The 25,774-nt window shown below is 37.6% G+C and overlaps 1 protein-coding gene and 1 pseudogene across 1 annotated transcript; one reads left to right on the top strand and one right to left on the bottom strand.

The window, feature by feature from the left end:
* Window positions 1–446: 446 nt before the first annotated feature.
* LOC132619659 (3-hydroxyisobutyryl-CoA hydrolase 1-like) lies at window positions 447–1,603 on the bottom strand. Its single transcript, XM_060334495.1, has 2 exons — window positions 1,599–1,603; window positions 447–1,239 (listed from the first exon to the last, which is right to left on the bottom strand). The coding sequence occupies exons 1-2, from the start codon at window positions 1,601–1,603 to the stop codon at window positions 447–449; spliced, it is 798 nt and encodes a 265-aa protein (XP_060190478.1).
* Window positions 1,177–19,249, top strand: LOC132620407 (long chain base biosynthesis protein 1-like; annotated as a pseudogene).
* The last annotated feature ends 6,525 nt before the right edge of the window (window positions 19,250–25,774 follow it).

Genomic DNA, 25,774 nt, shown 5'->3' with positions numbered 1-25,774 from the left:
TCAATTCCAAAAGCTAACTCAAGAGATGAGAAACTTTTGTGCTTAACTCAATCCCATGAGTTAAATTCATAGGATGAGAATTGACCAAGATCATATGAAGAATCCAACTTATTATTTCCAGCCAAGATTGGTACGCAGGTTCTCGCATTGCAATAAATTAAGATCGATACATTATCTCTGATTACAGAAACTACACGGCAAATTATTTAGTAGTACAATCTACCATTGTGGTTGAGGGTGGACATCAGAATTCAATCAAATGATGTGCATATCTGTATACACAACTCTGACAAGTATTGTATAGCAATGTACCTTTCCTTAGGCTTGATTTTTGGCATTTCATATATTGGAGTGATGTGCATTTATTTGGTGTACCACTTCCTAATTAAAAAAAAAAGTTTTAAAATGATGTAGTGAAGAGGCAACATGCTGTAGAGAAGTGAATTTTAAAGTTTGGCAATTGCATATGGAGGCAAGTTTGATCTTGGAGGCAGCTTTAGGTCTTGCCAATCTTCATCATCTATCTTGGAGAAGTAACGATCAACATCATCATCTGTAATTAGTTCCAATCTGGAGGGCTCCCACTTAGGATTTCTATCCTTGTCGATGAGTATGGCTCTGCATCCCTCGAAAAAATCTTTGCTGAATTCTCCCCTAATCACATGACAAGCTATCCTATACTCTTGAATAAGGCAACTACCAGCACCTTGCAGCCTCCCCTCTCTTAGTGATCTCAATGCAATCTTAAGACTTGTTGGGGATGCTTTCTTCAGCGATTGGATGGTTGAAGAGATCCAGTACTCATCCTTCTTGTTCAAAGCCTCATAATTTTCAAGAGAAGATATGATTTCTTCGATTGTTCTCCGAGAGAAGCAATGGTCAATAATCTTCATCTTGTGATAAGGACTTTCTGCTTTCAGCTTTGGTATGTTAGAGAAGCGACTAATGATGGCAGAAATAACATCTGGATCACTCGTATTGACTTTAATTAGTGCTTGTTCTAAAAATGGCAACCTCTCCGAGGGTACAAAATGAGTTGCTAGACCACAAGCAAGCATTTCAGCACCATCTAACCTAGCACCAGTAGGACCAGCATATTCCCCGAAGAATCCTGGAAGCCTTGAATAAAAGTAAGAAGCACCTACATCAGGAATGAGTCCCATAGCTGTTTCAGGCATAGCACAAACCGACTTCTCTGTTGCTACCCGAAATCTACCATGTACAGAAGCACCAAGTCCGCTGGACAGATCATCTTAGATATGACATGTTTGCTGGATTCAGATATCATGAAATACTCAAGTTGACACCAGGCAAAGTCTCTCAGAGATATATTGCAGGTGGAGAGTGAGAAGAAATTATTTCAGTGCTATATCATAAAAACAGGAACACTTGCGATATAAGATTTTTGTGTAAATGATAGTTTTCTCCCAAAAAAAAAAAAAAAGAATATATTTGTGTAAATGATTGTCTTATCCTAAAAAAGAAGCGTGAAGATCTCCTGTGTAAATGAAAATCATTGTTATTATTCGTGCTATATATTCTCGGTGCTATACTACTGAATATCCTCTTCCTAGGAGTATTTCTCTTTTCTAATCAACCTCATCACTAACTCTTGAGCATTACAGAGTGGGGGAGAATCTGGTAATAACCATCCTTATTTTTTTTTTATTATTATTATTATTATTATTATTATTATTTTATTTTTATATTTGTAAGTTTGTCTGTATTTTGCAGGTTTAGATAATGGATCCAACAGTGTCAATACTTGCAAATGTGGTGAGAGCTACATCTGATTGGGTGAGATCAGTCTTTGAGTTTCAATTTGCAAGAGCTGTGATATTTGAGGTCAACATTGGAGGTAGTCTCTTCATTCTTTGGATGGTTGTCACCTCTTTGTTTTTAGATCCCATGTTGTGCCTTAGATATGTCTTGCTGTTTTTCCTGTAGGACATCTATTTGTGGGGTCTTCTCCTGGTGGTCATCCTTTTCCTACTGTCTCAGAAGAGTTACAAACCACCCAAAAGACCATTGACAAAGAAGGTTTGTGAGATGTCTGCATTTTCAAATGTCAATAACCCTGTGGATATTATGTCTTCATCGTTGTCTAAAGATTACTATGCTCTCTTATTTTGTACCCATTCTTGATTATAGTTTTAATTTCTGTTTCAACTGAGGATTACCTCTACAGGGTTGGCGTTTAACTAAGATGGTGATATTTATTCTAGAACTTTATTACTCGTTTCTACAATGTATATTTGGGAAAGACATAAGAAAGGACTTCTCGTCTTGTAACTAATATCCCCTTCCTACCATGCTGATACATAATATGCTGGATAGAAACCTTCCGTGACTGAAAGAAATTTGAGGCTTAAAGTGTTACTTTAAGTGATGCACTGAACTACTGTCACATCTTGAGGTTATAACCTATAGCAATCAATGAAGGTTGTAATATAACATGTAAAATATAATTACCTCTGGGTACTGAATTATTGATAAACTTTTTTTTTTCTTTTTTCGAAACTGGTAATGTTGTATTCCTCACTCCTCAGCATTAAGAATATGGCGGAGACCTCCAAAAAGGTAGTAACAAGCTAAAGCAAGAAAGTAAGTAATTACAGTAAACCTAAAAGATCTACTAGCTGTTCAGCATCTTCTATACAATGTTCTTTACTAGCTGTTCAGCATCTTCTATACAATGTTCTTTACTCCAAAGGTAGAAAGTTGCATTGCGGCTCCCTTTGATTTTCAGAATGCTGTTGAATCTATCTTCAAAGCTTCTCCAATTCCTCTCCCTCCAGATAGTCCACCAGATACAGTATGAAATTATTCTCCATCACTTCTTCTGTGTTTTGCTTCCCCCTCTCCTAATCCAGCAACGTAACAAGTCTGCTATGAGCTCTGGCATTGACCATTTGGTCTCTGTTAGATTGAGGGATAAAGACCAAAGCTGAGATGTTGACTTTGCAATGGAGAAACAGATGGTTATTTGTCTCTATAGCCTTATTGCTTGCATGCATCTGGACACAATCGGCATTCCTTTTTCTGTAGAATCTCATGAGTGAGGCAAGCTTTCCTGATTACTAACCAAGCAAAACACTTAACTTTAGTAGGAGGCATACTTCTCCATACTTGCTTCCATGGACCTATTTTATTCTCAGGCATCCTGGAGACCTGCTTCCTATAAATTCTGCTTACAGAGAACTTGCCATCCTTATCATGTTTCCATCGAATGGTGTCATCCTCTGCAGTAGTGCCTTTGAATCCATCAATCGCCTGCAATAGCTCCACAAACCTGCCTACTTTCCAATCATACATATTCCTCCTAAAAAAGTTGTTCCATCCCTGAGGAGACCAACTGTCAGCCACTGTAATCTCAAGGTTAGTGCATATATTGGCCAGATCAGGGAAAGCTTGCATCAGAGCTTCCTGTTCAATCCATAAGTCCTTCCAGAATAGATATTTTAGTACCAGCACCCACCTCATAACAAGTATTCCTTGCTAATCTAGGCCAAAGATTCCTGATAGATCTCCATACTGATGTTCCATAGGTGGTAGCAACTGCATTGGTACACCATTGCTCTGTCTGACCATACTTATTCAAGATTACCTCGTTCCAGATAGCCTGAATTATTGATAAACTTATGCAATTTGCATGTAAACTGTATCATTTCCTTGCACTTCTACTAATCCTAATGTTTAGCTCTCTCAAGCTAAGTTGCTCGGACTCTCCAAAAATGTTGCCATACCCGTGTCGGACCCTACAAAATTACACTACTTTTGGAGGATCTAACACGCATCCGTCGATATTTTTGAAGAGTCCAAGCAACATAGCTCTAAAGTAGCTTCAACATGTGATGCTGGGTATAAGTTTTGCAGTTATACATCAATTAGTATTTAGGCTCTAGATAGGAACATGCATGCTTAAGAAACATCTATGTTAAAGATATGCATAAGGAGTCCTTTCAATTTACATATGCACAAGGAGTCCTTTCAATTTACAGATCAAAATAAGGAGTCCTTTCAATTTTGTTTGGCCATCCTTTTCCTATTTTGTGTACTTCACATGAAAATCCCTTTAAATGTATTCTATATGCATCATAATGCGAGTCAAGAGAATCATTCCGTGTCCCTGCCCCCAACTCTTGTCCGTAATGAAAGCAAAAATAAAGAATGCATAAAAAAATGCCCTTCAACTTCATCCGCGCTGATGAATGCGTTTAAGATTTTCAGGAAATTGATGAATTATGTGATGAATGGGCCCCGGAACCACTTAGCCCTTCCATCACTGATGAGATGAAACGTGAACCTCCAGTTTTAGAAAGGTGGGAAAGCTGTTTCTCTTTTCCTTCTTTTAAACACTCTGATAATTGTATTTTGTTCAGCCTTATAAAGAAAAATTGCATTTTATTCAGATGATTTCAGTTAGGTTACTCTTTCTTTTATTCAACTGTATGCATTTGGAGAGTTAGAAATTTCACCTAGACCTATATGACAGAAAAGGAAACTCTAAAGGGTTTTACATTCTCTTTAGTGATATTTTTTCTGTTCTCTGCACCGCTCTCCCCAGCTTTACATCATTTTAAAGTAGATTACATTTCCTTATCCCAAAAAAAAAAAAATAGATTACATTTAAAGAACCAGTTTAGTATTTTCTTGGTTTTATTTTTCTTGTATTAAATGATTATTGGATGGCCATAAGGATAAAAGCAATTAAAACCGTTGTGCTGTGCTCTTGCTTGCTAGATTCAAATGTTATTTGATAAATAAAGGTTGTTCTATCTGTGAAACAGCATTGAGATGGTGCTGAATATGCGTTGCAAAAAGCTTAGCTGCCTCTACAAATATAGGGAACCTAGGAACTCCAACATGGTATCAATATCATCTACATTTAGCGTGCTACACCAAAATGCGGAAAATTATGAACAGCAGTTTTCAGAGATCTTATCTAGAGTTGACTTAATGCAATGGCTCAATTATGCTAAGCACAAGTTATAAACAGTTTCCTTGCATCATGAGCTGATAAGTAATGTTATTGAAGCAGCAATTATCATTAGAAGAGCTTTTTTTCTACCTATTGTTCAAGTTTTTGATAGATGCTCAAGTTATCAAACTTGTAGGAATGAATAGCTTGATGTATTGCTTCTCATATCTTGTGTTTGTTCAGTGCTGCAGGGCCTCATACTATAGTTAATGGGAAAGATGTAGTGAACTTTACTTCAGCAAATTACCTTGGATTATTAGGAAGCCAAGAATTACTAGTAAGGTTTCTTCATTATTTACTTAGCAGTTATGTTGTTTTAGTTCTTGAGTAGAACAGAGCATTCACACCTAATGTTAAATGGCAGGAGACTTGTACTACAGCTCTAGAGAAGTATGGTGTAGGTTCTTGTGGTCCCCGGGGATTCTATGGCACAATTGGTATGATTTGATCATTGGTATCTGCTTACTATTGTACAGTTACATTTTCTTGAGTAAAACTATTCTACAGTTTCATTGCACCCCTCGCCTTCATTCTCATCGAAAATCAACTGATTATTCTACATTTGATGCAGATGTCCACCTTGATTGTGAGGCTAGAATAGCAAAGTTTCTGGGAACTCCAGATTCCATACTATATTCTTATGGACTTTCTACGATGTTCAGTGCAATTCCAGCATTTTGCAAAAAGGGAGATGTTGTTGTTGCGTGAGTATTTACATTCTTTAGTTATTGAATGCTTCATCAGTAGTCCAAGGTTTTAGTTTGAACATAAATGAAGATGTTGAAATTACATTGACTTTTCTGAACTATGGAAAGAACCAAAAGGCACAAATATGCATAAAAGATCAGGTTATATTAGATCAGTTTCCATGCCTTTTTCCCTTAACTTTTTTTTTTTTTTTTTTTTTTTTTTTTTGATTTTTTTTGATGACATGGGAACCCGCAGCCGCTACCCTTCGGGTGCGCACAGGGTAAACCCAGCTCCTGTGCAATAGCTCGCAAACCACACAGAAGAGATAACCCGTACTGGGGCAAGCCCCGTGCGACGAGCTCGACCCAGAAAGCAAATCCCCTGTTGTTGTAGGCAGGGAGTTTCGAACCTGAGACCTCCATTTTGAAAGCCCCATGCGCAACCAACTGAGCCTAACTTTTTCTACGTTCTGCTTTTTCATCATCCTTCTTTTCTGCCTTGTCAATATCTGCAAAAGACAAAGGTATGGGAGAATAATTGATATATTATTCCATGAAATAACCAGATTATATACATGTACATTGTACTCTAAGTATGGAAAGAATTAAAAAGAAAATCCTACAAATCTGCTATCAATCTCTGAGATTATCTGCTATCAATCCCTAAGATTATGTTATCTATGTATATTACAAAGGAACATGACTACATTCATTTCTTAACACTCCCCTTCAAGCTGGAGCATATATATTGGTCATGCCCAGCATGCTGCAAAGATAATCAACTCGAGTTCCATTCAACGCTTTTGTGAGCAAATCAGCTAGTTGTTCTCCTGTCTTCACGTAACCAGTGGAAATTAAGTTTTCTTGAATCTTCTCACGAATAAAATGACAGTCAACTTCAATATGTTTGGTTCTTTCATGATACACTAGATTTGAAGCAATACGGAGCGCAGCTTGGTTATCACACCAGAGTTTTGATGGAGTAGGATGTTTCAAGCCAATTTCAGTTAAAAGATGATGTATCCACATAATCTCACACGTAGACTGCGACATAGCTTTGTACTCGGATTCTGCATTGGATCGAGATACAACACTTTGCTTCTTACTCCTCCATGATACTAGATTCCCACTAACAAAGACACAATAGCCTGTAGTAGATCTTCTATCTATTTTGGATCCAGCATAGTCAGCATCTGCAAAACATTCCACACGAGTATGACCGTGATTGCGATACAATATGCCATGTCCAGGACCTCCTTTCAAGTAACATAGAATCTGTTCCAAAGCTTCCCAATGTTTGCCTGTAGGTGCGAACATGAACTGGCTAACAACACTTACCGCGAAAGCAATATTTGGACGAGTCAGAGTAAGGTAGTTTAACTTCCCAACTAACCTTCTATACCTCTCTGGATCATCATAATGATCGCCATCGTCTTTCATAAGATGCATACCGGGAGCCATTGGAGTACTGTAGGGTTTGGCTGCCAACTTTCCAGTGTCTACAAGCAAGTCCAGTATATACTTTCTTGGAGACAGAAGAATACCCTTCTTGCTCCTATTTGCTTCTACTCCCAAAAAGTATTTCAACTGGCCCAAGTCCTTCGTATGAAACCTAGTATGCAGGAAAGACTTGAGGGCAGAGATCCCCGCATAATCACTTTCTGTGATGACTATGTCATTTTTTTTTTTTTGGTAATTAAAGATTTTATTACCAGGGAAATAATATATACAACCAAACCAGACCCTCTAAAACTGGACAGCCCCAGTTTTAGACTTAACAGAACATCAGCAACACCTAGCAACAACTGCTACCTTTGAAATCAAACACTACCAAAATATCACCTATACTATCTAGGAAGCTAGGGATAAAAATTGAGAGTGACCATCATTCTAGCCAGCCTAGGAAAGGTATTTGCTCGACAGGGAACATCCTATATAATTAGCCTCACAACTTGATCACCAGTCCTGGATGGATTCTGAAAGACTTTGTTATTTCTGAGCTGCCAAATGTAGTAGACTGTGGCTGTCAACGCCATCCTATATACCTCTGCCTTAGAGCCCTTGTTTGCAGCAAAGTTCACAGCCCATTGCAGCTCATTATGCCAGCTCATTGCCTGTCTAGTATATCCTTGCCATTTAAGAATTTTGCACCAGATATAAGAAGAGGTAGGACATTCAAAGAAGAGGTGCTGAATTGATTCCTCCGTAGCTTCGCATATTGGACAGGTTTGGTCGTTGATCATGCCCCATTTTAGCAATCTATCCCTAGTATAAAGCTTGCCTTGAATTATGAGATAGAGCACAAATACCCATCTAGGACAGCCAGCATTGTTGCATGTCATTTTCCGCCACCAAACCTTTGGTAAGACTCCCCTTAGCATGTTGTATGTGTGCCGCATGGAGTATGTGGGTGTATGCAGCAAGGTGTCAGGGGTCATACCTGCTTCTATTAGATACTTCCCGGCCTTGATAATCTTGTTAATCATCCAAGATGATTGTTTAGCCTCTGTTTCCCAAACTGGTCTATCTTTTACATAGTAAATATGCACCCACTTAATCCAAAGCTTGTCTTTTTTGAGGCATAAGTTCCAGTAGTGTTTAAGTATGGCAGCCCTATTCCATATCATGCAATCGGTAATGTTTAGGCCCCCCACAGTCTTAGGAAGACAAAGTATCCCACGATATCATGGCCTTTCTTGAGATGTCCTTACCGCCTGTCCATAAGTAGCTTCTGCAAGTTGCTACAATTTTTTCCAATACTTTCTTTGGTAGAATGAACATTTGAGACCAAAATGACTGAATAGCCACCAATACACTTTTAATTAGCTGAAGCCTGCCAGCATAAGAGAGAAACCTGGCAGTCCAAGTTGTGATTCTGCCTAACAATTTATCCATGAGAGGTTGGCACTGCATGACGGAGAGTCTTTTAGAACTAAGGGGCACACCTAGGTATCTAAATGGCATAGTACCAACCGAGAAGCCTAGTATATGGAGTATCTCCTGCTGAACCTCTTCAGGCACACCACCAAAATATATAGAACTTTTCCCTGAATTAGCTATGAGGCCTGAGGCATCAGAAAACAGCTTGAAACAATCAAAAAGTAGTGAGACTGATCTAGTATCGCCCTTACTAAACAGTAAGAGGTCGTCTGCAAATCCAATTTGAATGATGCCTATGTCATTAACAGATACAACAAGGAGGATACTTCCTGCTGTTGATTGCCGATAGAAGATTGAGTGATCGCATTTGCTCATTTTCAGCCCAAAATCTTGGACTACCTTACTAAACTTAGCAAACTAAGCCCGTGCACTCTGCTTCAAGCCATACAAGGACTTCTTCAAATGACAGACTTTGCCATACTCCCCCTGAGCAACAAAACCAAGTGGATGCTCCATATACACTTCCTCTTGAAGATCACCATGAAGGAATGCATTCTTGATATCCAACTGATGTAAAGGCCAATCCTCAGAAGCAGCTAGTGAAATGAACAAACTAGCAGAAGTGAGTTTGGCAACCGTGGAGAAAGTGTCTGAATAATCTACCCCATAAGTTTGAGCATACCCTTTAGCCACAAGTCTAGCCTTAAGTCTTGCTACGGAACCATCTGGATTAACTTTAACTGTGAAGACCCACTTACATCCTACTGGTTTCTTTCCCTTGGGTAAATCCACCAAATCCCATGTGTGGTTTTCCTCTAAGGCATCTATTTCATCAAGCATTGCATCAGACATCCAGGATAATTCAAAGCCTTCTTCACTGTTTTGGGTACAGAGATGGAGTCTAGAGAAGCAATCAAGGATCTAGATGTAGAGGATAAACGATCATAGGAAACAAAATTAGCAATGGAATATGTGGACTTGCAAGTACGTGTACCTTTGCGAAGAGCAATAGGGAGGTCAAGATTTTCTAGAGGATCAGGTGGAGGAGGATCTGATGACACTGGAGTTGGTGCGGGACATGTATCATTAGTCTCTTTTCTCCTCGGGTAAACTTGAATAATTAGCGGCCTTGCTAGCGTAGATGAAGCGGGTGCTAAAGGCACAATAGTCGATTGGTGCTCAATAGAAGAACTAGGAGACAAAGGAACAACATCATCTGATTGTTCAGTCAAAGCACGAGTAACCTGATAGACTAACCACTTATCTTCCTCCCCCTGACTCGTAGAAATGGGAGGTGCATAGAAGAATGGTGTAGTCTCTGAAAATACCACATCAGTTGACACCAGATACTTGCCAAGTTTAGTAGAATAACACCGATACCCCTTTTGAAGGCGAGAATAACCTAGGAAAACACACTTTAATGCCTTGGGATCTACCTTGGTAACTGATGGTCGAACATCTCGAACATAACATATGCTTCCAAACACCTTAGGTTCCACCGGAAATAGTGACTTGTTTGGAAAAAGAAGATTATAAGGCACATTACCTTCAACCACAGAAGATGGCATGCAATTAATTAGAAAACAAGTCGTTGAGACTGCATCTGCCCAAAATTGTTTAGGAACCTTCATTTGGAACAAAAGTGCTTGAGTTGTTTCAAGTAGATGCCTATTCTTCCTCTGAACAACTCCATTTTGAGAGGGTGTATCAACACATGAAGATTGGTGGAGAATACCGTGTTGTCTCATGTATGACTGAAATAATTCTGACATATATTCTTTAGCATTGTCACTTCTTATAATACGTACCGAAGCATTGAAGTTTTGACTTCAGCATAGAAGGCACAAAAGAGAGTAAACACATCAGAGCGGCTCTTCATAAAATAAATCCACGTCATCCGAGAGAAATCATCCATAAAAGTGATAAAATACTTATGCCCAGTTTTGGAAATAACAGGACATGGTCCCTAAACATTAGAATGAACTAACTCAAAAGCCGACTCAACTCGCTTATTAACCATCAGACTTAATGGGCTGCGATGATGTTTTGTAAATCGACATGACTCACATTCCAATGAATAAATATTCTGAAACTGGGGACAGAGCTTCTTTAACAGAGGTAGAGAAGGATGTCCCAATCGACAACGTGCTTCAAATGGAGAGACGACACTAGAGCAGACAAGAAACCGAGGCTCCCATTCAACAAGGATGTAGAGATCATCTGATACATGTCCTTTACAAATAACCTAATTCGTCGTAAGATCACGAAACAAACAATGATCGGGAAAAAACGAGATATAACAATTAAGGTCTCTAGTAACTTTGCTAACAGAAATCAAATTAAAGGCCAACTTTGGTAGACTTAATACAAATGACAGGGTAATAGTGGAGGTTGGCTTAACAGTCCCATATCCAACACTGTTTCAAGTTGATCCATCAGCTACAGTAACTTGACAGGGTGCTTTGTGTGATTGAAAGCTAGAAAAAATATTAGGATTACCTGTCATGTGATTTGTGGCACCTGAATCAATCACCCATTTATTTGAAGAGGTGATAAGACATGTTTTATCTGATTCACCAAATGCATTAACTGAAGTGGATTCCTTCAGTAATTTCTGATATTGAGAGAGTTTTGCGAACTCCTCGACCGAAATCAAAACCATTTTGTCAGATAATGAATTAGAAGCAGCAACGACTTTAGACCTATGAGTTCTCAGATCTGATCGAGAGTCTCCCAGACCACTATGGCCTTAAAATCAGAAACAAAAGGGATGTTGACCGGAAAAGACACGGCGATGTCGGAGAAGCCAATAGATTTTCCCGAAAGCAACCCAAAAATCAATGGACGCCCAGGTCGTCTTCTTCGATACTCCGTTTGAAAGTTCCAACGAAACAACCTTATTGAATCAGCTCCAAAATGACTCAAACTTCAGATTTGAGTACACAACCAGATCTCCAACAAAAATATATAGCACCCACTCGAAATTCCAGAATTTTGAAGCACCAGCTTCGCTCGAAAATGGCGGACAATCGAGCTTCAGATTTCAGATTTCAATCCGGACCCAGGTACAACGAAATGGATTCAACACACTTAAGCAATCAATTTCTCAATCACAGAAATGATATTCAGATTCAAATTCGAAACAGAAAGATAGAACTTTCAACCACTTCCGGCGAAAACAGTAACTTCCGGCGAAGTCACAGTGACTTCTGGCAAAGCCACAATACCAACTCAGACATTGGCTCGGATACCATGTAAAAGACAAAGGTATGGGAGAATAATTGATATATTATTCACCCGCAAGGGTGGCTCAGTTGGTTGAGCATAGGGCTTTCTTAATGGAGGTCTCAAGTTCGAAACCCCCTGCTTACGACTGCAGGGGTTTGCCTTCTGGGTCGAGCTCGTCGCACGAGGCTTGCCTGGTGCGGGTTACCTCTCCTGTATGGTTTGCGAGCTATTGCACAGGAGTTGGGTTTACCGCGCACCCGAAGGGTAGCGGCTGCGGGTTCCCATGTCATCAAAAATAAAAAAATTGATATATTATTCCATGAAATATCCAGATTATATACATGTACATAGTACTCTAAGTATGGAAAGAATTAAAAAGAATATCCTACAAATCTGCTATCAATCCCTAAGATTACGTATCTGCTATCAATCTCTGAGATTGACTATCTGCTATCAAACCCTCAGATTATGTTATCTATGTATATTACAAAGGAACATGACTACATTCATTTCTTAACATTATCCTTTTATGTTCTGGTATTTATTTATGTAGGATTTATCTTTATTTTTTGGAAAATTAGCCGGTTCATTCTCATTTGAGGCTTGAGGCGAAATGAAATACAGAGAACCTTCTGCTTAATCTATTTTTATAAGGAGTCAACCAAAAGTTAGAACTACAGAAAACCCTTTATAGAGTAAGGTTTTTATAATAAGTAGAAGTAAGACACTATAAATATTCTATAAGTTTAGGTCCCATCAGATGAGTTAAGGTGAACTGAGATTGGATGGGATCTTGGTGCTAATGCAGATAATTAAGATATTTAGGTTCAGTCTTCAATAGAGAATGAAATGATAGATGAAGATCTAACACATAGAATTAAAATAAGATTGAATAAATGGAGGAGTATTGTGGGAATTGATACAAGTTTTGTGAGACCAAAAATCTTATATTGGAGCGAATATGGGTCTGCACAGCTAATATATTCACAAGATCAGTGTCGTAGAAATGAATGTTAAGATAGATGTACACGATTAGATAAAATTAGAAATGACTATAGTTAAAGATGACGTAAGTAGCACATGTGGAGGATGGGACCTGATGAAAGTCACAGATTCATGTAACAACTTTATAAAAAGTCTTACCGCTTTTACGCTTAAAGCAATGAGGCAATGCGAAGCAAAGGGTTATCGCTCATGGGTGAGGCCATGCGCTTTAGAGAATGTGGGCCTTAAGTAATGACACGCAAAATGGTCCAAAAGAAAAGTGGCAGTTCTTTGAATCTCAACTTTCAGGAGTTGGATTATCATTGAAATTGTTGTACATTGGATACTGAAATTAGTTATTTGGTTGCAATTTTATTATTATAGTACTATAATCATGTAAGTTTGACATTGATTTATTTTTTAATAAATTGTGTGCTGCAATCTAACGAAGCGTGTGCTTCACTTCTTGCTTGTCGCTTCAAGCTCCATGGAATTTGTCTCTAAACTGCTTAAACTGGAGTAATTTGGGGTTAAATGAAAAGAGCTTAACTCTAAGATAGAACCTTTTATTTACCCTAAATTACTCCTAGCCCATTTAATTCTTTGGCCCTTTAGGTTTGGGTTGGGTTGGGCTGGGCCAGCCCATTTTGACACCTCTACGCATCATCTGTCTCTATAGTTAACTCTTTTTTAGCGTGTGTCACATACCATACAAGAGTTTCTACCCTCAAAGAGGATATCAATTATGTATGCATGTTTGATAAACCTTTGTTCAATCAAAACTAGGTTGTAGTGCCTACTAGGAGCTTTTGTGGCCATCCCGTTCCATTTCATTTAAAAATTATTTTTAGTGCCTGGAGTCCTCTTCCCTTAGAAATAGAGGTATACTGTCTGTGTCACCAAATTCTCTTCATTTGATCTCTCTAAGTCTTCTCCTTCTTTATTTTCTGAGTGTTTTTTTCTATTACTCATCCTTTCTTTGTTCCCTCAGCATATGGTATGTAGATATAGCTACTTTGTTCTGTCATTCATCGTGATACTGCTTACTAGGGAATTTTAAGGATAATACTGTGCTATAACCTAAAATTTAGGGCGTTAACCTTTAGACTCAAGGGAATAATGTAATTTGGCAAGCTTCTCTTATAACTTTTTGGCTCTTTGATATTTAGACTCTGTGTCACTCCAATATGAATAGAGAGAGGCAAAGTATCTTAAAGGTTATATGCCTAGACAAAAAGCTTCTACTTCGACTAATATTGCATTTTCTCCATCACTGAACTTATTCAAAGTGTATGAGCTCATCTTGCTTCTCTTTGAGAATGTTTACTTTGTAGAATGTGCTTTCTAATGAATTCGCATAATCAGTTACGTAGAAACATACTTGATACATTGAGTCTATTTGCTGTTCAGCTGCAAAAAGGAATTTTAGCCTATAAAGCTCTTTCCGAATGCACTTGCCATGTTATGCATCTGTAGATTAGCTTGCTTCCTTAAAATTGGTTAACAAGTTATTTTCTGTTCCTTCCGTCCTTTTTTTGGGGGGGGGGGGGGGGGTTGGGGTGGGGGTGTGATTTCCCTCCTTTCAGTTTTTACTTTTTAGGACTTAATTTTAGCTGTGTCAAAAAAAATCTATTGTCTTACTTTTCTTATTAGTTTGTCCCAAAAAGATTGACACTTTTCTATATTTAGAAACAATTTAACTTTATGAGAAGATTTACAACCACACCAATATCTAAGGCTTGTTTTGGATCACACATGTGAAAAGTCTTCCTTTATTTCTTAAACTCCGTGCCAAGTCAAACTAAGACAATCTTTTTGGAACGGAGGGAGTAATTAGTTTTCCGTTTGCTAGTGTTAATTCTGATATCAAAATAAATAACCCAAACATTGCCATCTGTCATCAAATCCCACTATTATTGACATTGTTCTGCAATCTTTCTTTGTCCTGTAGGGATAAAGGTGTCCACTGGGGAATTCAAAATGGCCTTCAGCTCTCTAGAAGTACCATCATATATTTTAAGCATAACAATATGGAGTCCTTATGAAATACTTTAGAGAAAGTTACCCAAGAAAATAACCCTCAGGGGTTGGCCTGGTGGCAATTGACTTGAGCTTTGGGGTGCTCCCTTTCAAGGTCTCAAGTTCGAAACCCACTGGGTGCAAACAATTTCTGAGGGCCATCGGACTGGGGAAACCCTGAATTAACCGTGGTGCACTTGCGGGAAACTCCTTGCCGAGGGCCTGTGCACCCACGGGATTAGTCGGGGCTCAAAGAGACTCGGACACCCGTGGCTAATCAAAAAAAAAAAAAAGTTACCCAAGAAAATAAACAAGCTAAGAAGCTACGACGATATATCGTTGTTGAAGCTGTGTATCAGGTATCAACTGTTTATGTTAATGGAAAATATTAGTATGAAAGAGTAACTCTGATTTCTTATGCTTGGTAGCATAGTGGTACAACAACAACAACAAGAAGCCCAGTATAATCCCACTATGTGGGGTTTGGGGAGGGTAGAGTGTACGCAGACCTAACCCCCACCTTGAAAGGTAGGGCGGTTGTTTCCGAATGACCCTCGGCTCAAGAGAGGAGACAAAGAGAGGAAAAGACAAAAGGTTAGATATGATCAAGCATATCAAAAACAATATGAAAGCAAGGAATAACAAAGCAAGAAAGTCATGGTAAAAGGAGAATTAACTGCTATAGATAACTATGAAAATGAAAACAATGAAAGTAAATAAGTCATTATAAACCAACAGATACTCGCAGAAATCAAGAGACAAGAAACTATAGAACAACATAACTACTCTTAAGGGAGGATAGACGCGACTACCTACTATCCTTCTACCCTAATATGAGTCCTCCATACCCTCCTATCTAAGGTCATGTCCTCCGTAAGCAGGAAATGCGCCATGTCCTGTCTAATCACTTCCTCCCAATACTTCTTCGGCCTACCTCTACCTCTTCTGAAACCGTCGCTGGCCAACCTCTCGCACCGGGGCATTTTCATCTCTCCGCATCACATGCCCAAACCATCTCAGCCTCGCTTCCCGCATCTTGTCTTCCACTGAGGCTATTCCAACCTTGTCTCGGATGACTTCATTCCTAATCCTATCACTCCTAGTGTGCCCACACATCCATCGCAACATTCTCATTTCCGCCACTTTCATCTTCTGAACATGAGATTTCTTGACTGGCCAACACTCCGCCTCATACAACATAGCTGGTCTAACCACCACTTTGTAGAACTTGCCTTTAAGTTTCGGTGGCACCTTCTTGTCACACAACACTCCGGAGGCAAGCCTCCATTTCATCCATCCTGCACCAATACGATGTGTGACGTCATCATCAATCTCCCCATTTCCTTGTATAATAGACCCAAGATACTTGAAACTATCTTTCTTGTGTATGACCTGGGTGCCAAGCTTCACTTCCACGTCAGCCTCATGTACTATATCACTGAACTTGCACTCCAAGTACTCTGTCTTGGTCCTACTCAACTTGAACCCTTTAGACTCCAGAGTTTGTCTCCAAACCTCCAGCTTAGCGTTAACCCCGCTGCGAGACTCGTCAATCAGGACTATGTCATCCGCAAATAACATACACCATGGCACCTCACCTTGAATTTGCCACGTCAATCCATCGATCACCAAGGAGAATAAAAATGGGCTAAGAGTTGATCCCTGATGCAGCCCCATCACCACTGGGAAGTGCTCTGAGTCTCCTCCCAAAGTCCTTACCCTGGTCTTGGCCCCATCATACATGTCCTTGATCGCCCTAATGTACGCCACAGGTACACCTCTAGCCTCCAAGCATCTCCATAGAACCTCTCTCGGCACTTTGTCGTATGTCTTTTCTAGGTCGATGAATACCATGTGCAAGTCCCGCTTCCTCTCCCTATATTGCTCCACCAGTCTCCGTACAAGATGAATAGCTTCTATAGTTGAGCGCCCCGGCATGAATCCGAACTGGTTCTCTGAGATAGACACGCCTCTCCTCACCCTCATCTCCACCACCCTTTCCCACACTTTCATAGTGTGGCTTAGCAGCTTGATCCCTCTGTAGTTGTTGCAACTTTGAATGTCGCCCTTGTTCTTGTACAATGGAATCATTGTACTGCATCGCCATTCTTCGGGCATCTTAGTCGTCTTAAAGATGACATTAAAGAGTCGCGTCAACCATTCTAAACCTTCCCTACCTGCAGTCTTCCAAAATTCCCCCGGAATCTTATCGGGCCCGGTCGCTCTTCCCCTACTCATCCTACGAACAACACCCTTAACTTCTTCAACCTTTATATTCCTACAATATCCAAAATCACGACACCTTTCGGAGTACTCCAAATCTCCCAACACAATATTTCTGTTCCCTTCATCGTTCAAGAGTTTGTGGAAGTATGACTGCCATCTCCGTCTAATGAGGGCGTCCTCCACTAGTACCCTACCATCCTCATCCTTGATGCACTTCACCTGATCCAAGTCACGCGCCTTCCTCTCCCTCACCTTGGCTAGTCTGTAAAACTTCTTATCCCCGCCTTTGTCCTCTAGTTCTGCATATAGGCGCTCAAAAGCTGCTGAAGTTGAAGCAAAAGTTGTAGGTGTAAGAAAATGGGAGAGATTAATTCTAGGCATATGCAAAAAATGAGCCTCATTCAAACTGGCCCGGAGAGGATGCAGAATATACCAAGTCCAATATTTATGGTGTTTGGAAATTTCTTTAAATTAATTGGATAACTTCCATGGTGTTCTAAATCATTTTCAAAGTTTTGTAAGTAAGATCATCAAGGAGGATGGCTTTGGGGTTGCACATTGTGATCTTGATGTCCTCCTTATTATCGACAGAACTTTTTCTTTATGGGGATGACCAAATCGTTGCTGCCTGTTAAAACTCAGCCCCCCACCCCCCAGCGCACTTCTCTACTATGGAAATTGTACTTTTCCAGATTTCATTTATGACTGTAATTTGCAGAATTCTGGCAAAATAGCTCCATTAGATGAAATAATTAAGCTGAAGGAAAAATATCGATTCCGTGTGTTGTTGGATGAGAGCAATTCCATTGGTGTGCTTGGCAGTTCTGGTAGAGGTCTAACTGAACATTGTAAAGTTTCGGTATGTTCATCATATTATTTGGTTAATTAACTTTGTATATCTGTTTACATCCATCCTCTTATGGAATTATCCAATTGCAGGCTGACAAGATAGATATAATAACTGCGGCAATGGGACATGCATTGGCCACAGAAGGTGGGTTTTGCACTGGGAATGCTAGAGTCATTGATCACCAGGTACTAAAGTGTACTCTATCCACTGGTTTGAGTAGTACTAGTTTATCTTCTATTTCCACTAATTCCGTTTTCATGATTTTCATTTTTTGTTGATGGTTTATTTTGCTTACATTGGCAGCTTCTCAGTAGTTCTGGTTATGTCTTCTCTGCTTCATTGCCTCCGTACTTAGCAAGTGCTGCGATTAAGGCTATTGATATCGTGGAAGAAAAACCTGAACTTCTTGTCAAACTGAGACAAAATATTGCTATGTTGACTAAAGGTCTTTGTCCCATACTGATTACCTTTTTCATCTCTCTTATCCCCATTATGTGAGTCTGAAGAAAACATAACATTTTTTTTGTATGACTGCAGGTCTATCAGATATAAATGGCTTAGAAATAGTCAATGATCCGCTTTCCCCCATTATATTCCTTACATTAAAGAAGTCCACTGGTTCTTCAAAGGGTGATCTACAATTGCTTGAAGATATAGCTGACGATGTAAGTTATTAGCTTAATGCTGCTCATTACTTTGCCATCTATAATTTTGAACTCATCATCTGAGTTTGTTTTCGTGCAATCATATGTAGGTCTTGAAGGAAGATTCTGTGTTTATTGTGACTTCAAAGAGATCGACTCTTGATAAATCTAAGCTGCCTGTTGGAATTAGATTATTTGTCTCGGCAGCTCATTCAGAATCTGATCTGGTGAAAGCCAGCAAATCATTGAAAAGAGCAGCAGCATCACTATTGCCAGTTCATGAGTGATAGGACTTCACTGCTTTTCCCTTCAGAAATGCCAGTGCCAAAGGAACCAGAAAGCCTTTCGTTGAGGTTCCATCCTTCATTGGTATCCTGGTATTATATTGCATCCGTTTGTCCCTTTGCTGGTCTTTCGATTTTCCACATCAAAGCTATTGATGGATCTAAGCGTTCTTGAGATTGCATGGTCACAATTGTTGATTCACTACTATAGAAATTCTTTTGTCCAAGACTTTACTTTCATTACCTATTTCATAATTTATTTATAATGGAAAGAAGAGAAAAATGAAAGATGGTAGTAGTAGTAGTAGTTGAATAGTTGAATGTATAGACAGATTTGATTCTACTTTATTGGAGTATGAAGTTAATTTTTGTTGAGTTGAAAAGATGGAAAACTCTGCTTGTGGTTCTATGTACAACTTCTTGTCATTTAATGGGGACGTCACCTAGGACGCTTTTGCATTTTCTGATTTAAGTCCTATTAAAAATCACAAGATCCTATCAAACTGCCAAATACTAATTATTCTGAAACGAGTAAATGAGAAAAAGTTATTCTGAAGTGAAATATTTGTCTACTATCCCTTTAAATCTAAAAGCACATTGATAACTAAGATAAACTCACTCTTTTTTCAAGAGTCCATATGATAAACTAAACTTATTTCTGCTGAGAAATGAATTCAAGAAGAGAAACTTAGTGGGCGTTTGGCCATAAAAATTATTCACTTTTTTCCGGAAATTATTTTCATTGTTTTTACTTTTAGCGTTTGGCCATAAAAATTATTCACTTTTTTCTGGAGTTGTATTCCGGAATACTAAAAATAAGAAAAACTTGTTTTTCAAAAAAAAAATCATTTTTTTTTCACTTTTTTACACTACATTTCACCAAAAACTACAATTTCAAAAAGTGAAAAAGTTTTTGGTATTTATGGCCAAATGGCACCTTAAAAAAAGACTAGCGTTTATTTTTTGTGAAAATAATCTTGAAAACTCAGGTTTTTCGTTTTTTGTTTGTCAATGAACATTTGAGAAGTTCATTCGATTTTTTTTTTGTTTTTTTTTGTTTTTTGGAAGATCTCCAATTTGTCAATCTTTCGATAACTCAACAACAAATTTGTTCAAGCAAATATTGACTGAGATGAGAAGCAAAAATTAATGTATGAGATTCTGAAATTGTTTTGGTTAGGGGTGTACAAAGCAAACCGACAAACCGCACCAAATCGATAATCCCAACCAAACCGAGAAAAAAACTCGACTAATGGTTTGGTTTGACTTGGTTTGGTTTTAAAAAGAAAAACCCAAACACTATTGGTTTGGTTTGGTTTGGTTTTAACTAAAAAAAGTCAAACCGAATTAAACCAACCCGACATTACATTTATAAAATTTCAAACACATTTTATACATAGAAATATTTATTTATAATGTAATTTATAAATGTTTCTTTAACTTTTTCATAATTTTTTGTCTTTTAACATATTATTTCAAGCTTGGAATTAGACTTTTGAATGGTTTAATAAGTTTTATAGCCCAATGATATTAGTAACTCAAATAAAACTCAACAAAAATCAAATCAATACTAATGCTAACAAAAGAAATTCATATCTAACACTGGAATGACAATAATTTTGATATCTATTCTTTAGTTTTATATTAGTTTAGAAAGTGAAAATGCATAACTTAATTTTATTTTTTTCTTTAATATTTAGTCATGTAATTAATACTTAGTAGCCGTACTTATTTTAGCATGACTTAGTAATTTTAGATTATGATCATTTTTTACATGCCTTATAAATTAGTTGTATTTATTGTAGCATGACTTAGTACTTTTAGATTATGATAATTTTATTTTATGCAATTTCATTAATTTTTTTCGTTGAATATTTTAGTACAATGTCATCTCTCATCACGTTTTGTGTTATTTTCTTAATAAATATCTTAATTAGATCGTTGTATCTTACTAGGACTAAAGAAATATTTGAAGTATAAGTTATATGTTTTGTATGAAGACTTTACCAGAAAAAACCCGAAAAACCCGAGCAACCCGAAAAAATCGAGAAAACCCGAGGTTGAAAAACCCGACTTTTGTTGGTTTGGTTTGGTTTATAGATTTAAAAACCCGATGCAATTGGTTTGTTTTGGTCTTTAAAAAATCCGAACCAACCCGGTCTATGTACACCCCTAGTTTTGGTGTAGTAGGATTTAAACATTACATAATTTACGAGATTCATAATGGACAAAAATTTTGTAAGGGACGATCAAACTAAAGTTACACTATATGACATTGACATTCTTTTATATATATTACCTATATGCTACTCCTTCTCAAGCTAAGTATTTTTCACGGAAAAGGCTCAAATATGCCATCAAACTATCGGAAATGACTCATTTATGCCACTCATCAATAGTTTGGCTCATTTATGTCATCGAACTATCGGAAATGGCTCATTTATGTCACTCATTAATAGTTTGACTCATTTATGTCATCGTCCGTTACCAAAGTGACTCATCCATACTATTTTTCATTAACGCCGGTTTTACAATACCAAATATGACATGTGGTCTCCAACTAGATTATGGTTGTGGGTGGGTAGGGTGTATGAACCGGATTTTTTATTAATTTTGGGATTTAAAATTGGGCTGGTTTAATTAAACGATGTAGACCTCTAATTCGAGGCCACATGTCATATCTGATATTATAAAACCAGTGTTAATGAAAAATGATATGGATGAATCATTTTGGTAACGGACGATGGTATAAATGAGCAAAACTATTGATGAGTGGCATAACTGAATCATTTCTGATAGTTCGATGGCATAAATGAGCCAAACTATTGATGAATGACATAAATGTGCCATTTCCAATAATTTGATGGCATATTTGAGCCTTTCCCGTATTTTTTATGCTTCTTCAGTAAAGGAAAAATGTAATTTGCAAATAATATTCCTTAAAAGATGATATATCACGTAGTGTCATTGAACTAGTCCAACACCATTTGGTTTGACATTTAAAGAATTCATCGATAGTTACTCCCTCCGGTACAAAGTAAGTGTTCCTTTATAGACTTTTTTACACCCTTTAATAAAACGCTAACTCCTGTAAGAAAAACACTAAAAGGGCAGTTCGGTGTATTAAGCTCTTGTTATGTGCGGGGTCCGGGGAAGGAATGGACCACAAAGGTCTATTGTATGTGTAACACCCCATACCTTTAACCTAAGTTTTGACCATGATCCTAGACTTAGAAAATCAGATAAAGAATGTGAGAATTGGAATTTTCCTGTTCAGTTGTAAGATGGGGGTTTACGCCCATGAACAGTGACCGTATTTCAGTATACGGGCCGTATTTCAAGTCGTAAACTAGTACCAAAGATTTCTGAGCATTCTGGAATTTGACATTTGGAGGCTACATTGTTAAATACGGACCGTATTTCAAAATATGGCCCGTATTTCAAAACGTACTTGGAATTTAGGAAAACTTCCTTGATAAAAGTTGTAGAGCTTTGAAATACCTTTCCAACGGTATATTATGGGGGTCAAACAGACGTCTATGCAAAGAGTTATGACCATTTTACTGAAGAGACGCAGTGTAGTCCACACGGAATACGGACCGTATTTCAAAATACGGCCCGTCTTTCAAAATACGGCCAGTATTTTGCTGGGCGTAAAATTCAATTTTCCAGAACAGTATATATTCGTCCATATCAGTTCAAATCATTATTTTTCATTCCTTCAAACCCTAGAACGACCTCCTACTATCTTTCATCATCAAGAACACCAAGGTAAGCCTACTCTAATTATTCCAAGTCAATTCTAATACATATCCTTGTAATCTAAACAAGAAATCATCATTCCAAAATTAGGGTTTTCAAGAAAACCCATCTCAAGGTTCAAGATTTTGGAAATCTTCTTCAAAGCTCAAGTCTTTAATTCAAGTTTTGGAGCGACTAAGGTATGTAGAGTTACTATCTACGTGTGGGAACATCATTGTTCTTCCCCACGCCTCATAATCCATAAATTATGATTCTTTACGAAAACTAAGGTTTCTATACCATGCTCATGATAACCCTAGGTCCATGTCCATGATTATATTATGTATGAATTGTTATAATTCCATCATTGAGTTCTTAATATTTCTTTATGATTATTAAGAATCTGTCTGTAATCTATGAAAAATCCATATATCTCATTCCATGGGTTCATGCATGCTAGTTTATGATATATTATGCTATTTTTAAGAAAATACTACACATGTTTTACAAGTTCATGCAGGCAAGCTATAATTTATGATATCCATGTACAAGCAAGTTATATTCATGAAAACCATGGGCAGCAAGTGCCATTTATTTCACATGTTCATGATTTTGGGAGTTGCTTTAATTACCGAGGAAGGCTTCAGATAGCCTGAAACTACATAGCCACCGTAGGATGAGGATCGCTCCACCCATGTCCTGGACGATTTCTCATAATGACTGAATTCTTTCATATTTTATTAAATCTCATGTTCCCTGGCAAGGACTGAGTGTTCTGCTGGCGGGACGCAAGCACCAGACCATGGATCAGTTATAAGTTATTGTTCTCCCTACTGATAATATTTTTACCATGTTATATATAAATATATGTATTCATGTTCATGACCAGGTTTCAGTTCTTATCATGTTATTTCATGTCCCATGTTATTTCATTCAGTTGCTTTACGTACCAGTACATTCAATGTGATGACGTCCTCTTTTATTGTCCAGGGGCCTGCATTTCACGATGCAGGTACTGATATACAGGACGACACATCTGCTCAGTAGGACAGCATTTGTATCAGCTTATTGGTGAGCCCCATCTCATTCGGGGTTTAGTCAACTTTTGTTTTATGATTAGTTATGCATCTAAGGTATGCTGGGGGCCTTGTCCCAGTAAGTATATTTTCCAGTCAGACTCATGATAGAGGTTTCATAGACTAGACAAGTCAGTTATTTTATGTCAGACATTCGGAGTCGTATAGCCATTTTGGCGCATTCATGTTATTTCCGCACTCATGTTTAAACAAGTATTTTTATTAAGTATTATGACTTACTACGTTTTATAAAGGCTCATCATGTATTCACGTTATATTCCGCTCATGTTATGCCTCATGATGATTCAGCAAGCCATGTGGTTCGCTCGGTCACATGCAGTAAGGCACCGAATGCCGTGTTTCGCCCAGGCCATGGTTCGGGGCGTGACAGTACGCAACCTTACCTTGCATTTCTTCAAGAGGCTGTTTTCATGGCTCGAACCCGTGACCTTCTAGTCACATGGCAACAACTTTTTGCCAATTACGCCAAGACTCCTGTAAGAAAACACTAATTTCTAAAAAAGAATAGGTATTTTGACTAAACTACTTTTAATTAATAAATCGTTTGCTTGACTTAAGTAAATAGGGGCAAACCAAAATGAAGTTAATTTCTTCTTAATTATATAAAATTAACACTTATTTTGAATCAAAATACAAAGGCAGGAGGGAGTAAAAATTAATACAATCAAATTTCGATTGGTTCGGGAAGAAAGAGAGAGAGAATCCCATTTGTCGCCCGGATTTAGGAATTAATGCACGTTGTGTTTTTATACCATCAAAATTTCAACGGAAAACACTCAAATATGCCATCGAACTATCGGAAATAACTCATTTATGCCACTCATCAATAGTTTGGCTCATTTATGCCATTGAACTATCGGAAATGACTCATTTATGTCACTCATCAATAGTTTGGCTCATTTATGCCATCGCCCGTTATCAAAATGACTCATCCATGCCATTTTTCATTAACGCCGGTTTTACAATACCAGATATGACATGTAGTCTCCAACTAGATTATGGTTGTAGGTGGGTAGGGTGTATGGGTCAGATTTTTTTTATTAATTTGAGATTTAAAATTGGGCTGATTTAATTAAACGACGTAGACCTCTAATTGGAGGCCACGTGTCATATCTGGTATTGTAAAGCCGACGTTAATGAAAAAGGGCATGGATGAGTCATTTTGGTAACGGGCGATGGCATAAATGAGCCAAACCATTGATGAGTAGCATAAATGAACCATTTCCGATAGTTCGATGGCATAAATGAGCTAAACTATTGATGAATGACAAAAATGAGCCATTTCCGATAGTTCGATGACATATTTGAGCCTTTTCCGAATTTCCAATAACTTTTTCTCTGTCAAGTAAAAGTAGAAAAAATTAAAAGAAATTCGCATGACAGAGTATTTCCAGTTATTTGAAGTTTTTTCAGTAAAATGCCATTAAAGGAAAATATTCTAATTTTGCAAAAACTAATTTCATTTTGAAGAAGCTAACTCGAAAGTCATTGGTCTTTCTCATTTCTACCTTGCAATGTAGTGAGATTTGTGGAGTTAATTATCTCTTTACACTTATTTTCGTAAATATTATTCCTATGAAAGATTAAAATTTGTGGAATTAATCATATCTTTACACTTATTATATTATAGAAATTGTTCCTACTTAAGATTATAATTTTGATACTTTTCTAGCATACGATTTGCGGCTCTAATGTGGAAGATCAAATATGTAGTCCACGATGCTCTTGTAAAATGTGTGCTTAGTTATAACATTTATTAATTAATTCAACTAAAATACTAATTCCTCCGGTTAAAAAAAGAGTGTCTACTTAGTCATTACACACCATTTAAGAAAATACTAACTCCTAGGAAAAATAAGTAATTTGATTGAACTATCTCTAATTAAATAGGTACTGAAATTTGATCACTTAGCACTTAATAAGGGCAAATTTGGAAAAATAAAACTAATTTTGTCTAAATTTGTAAGTGGACACTCTTTTTGAACCAAATAAAAAAAGGTTTAGTGAACACTCTTTTTGAACCGGAGGGAGTATTTATTTGAAGACTATATCATTTTTTTTTACAATGTTTTAAGGAATTACATTATTTAAAACTATATTTTAAGAAAATAATATGTATCTTGCACCTAGTAATAGATACTCTCTCTGTCT

This window comes from Lycium barbarum, chromosome 11 (genome assembly GCF_019175385.1).
Source record: "Lycium barbarum isolate Lr01 chromosome 11, ASM1917538v2, whole genome shotgun sequence".
Lineage (NCBI taxonomy): Eukaryota > Viridiplantae > Streptophyta > Magnoliopsida > Solanales > Solanaceae > Lycium > Lycium barbarum.
Note: the sequence above shows the minus strand (reverse complement) of the source record. Positions and strands in the feature narration are given on the sequence as shown.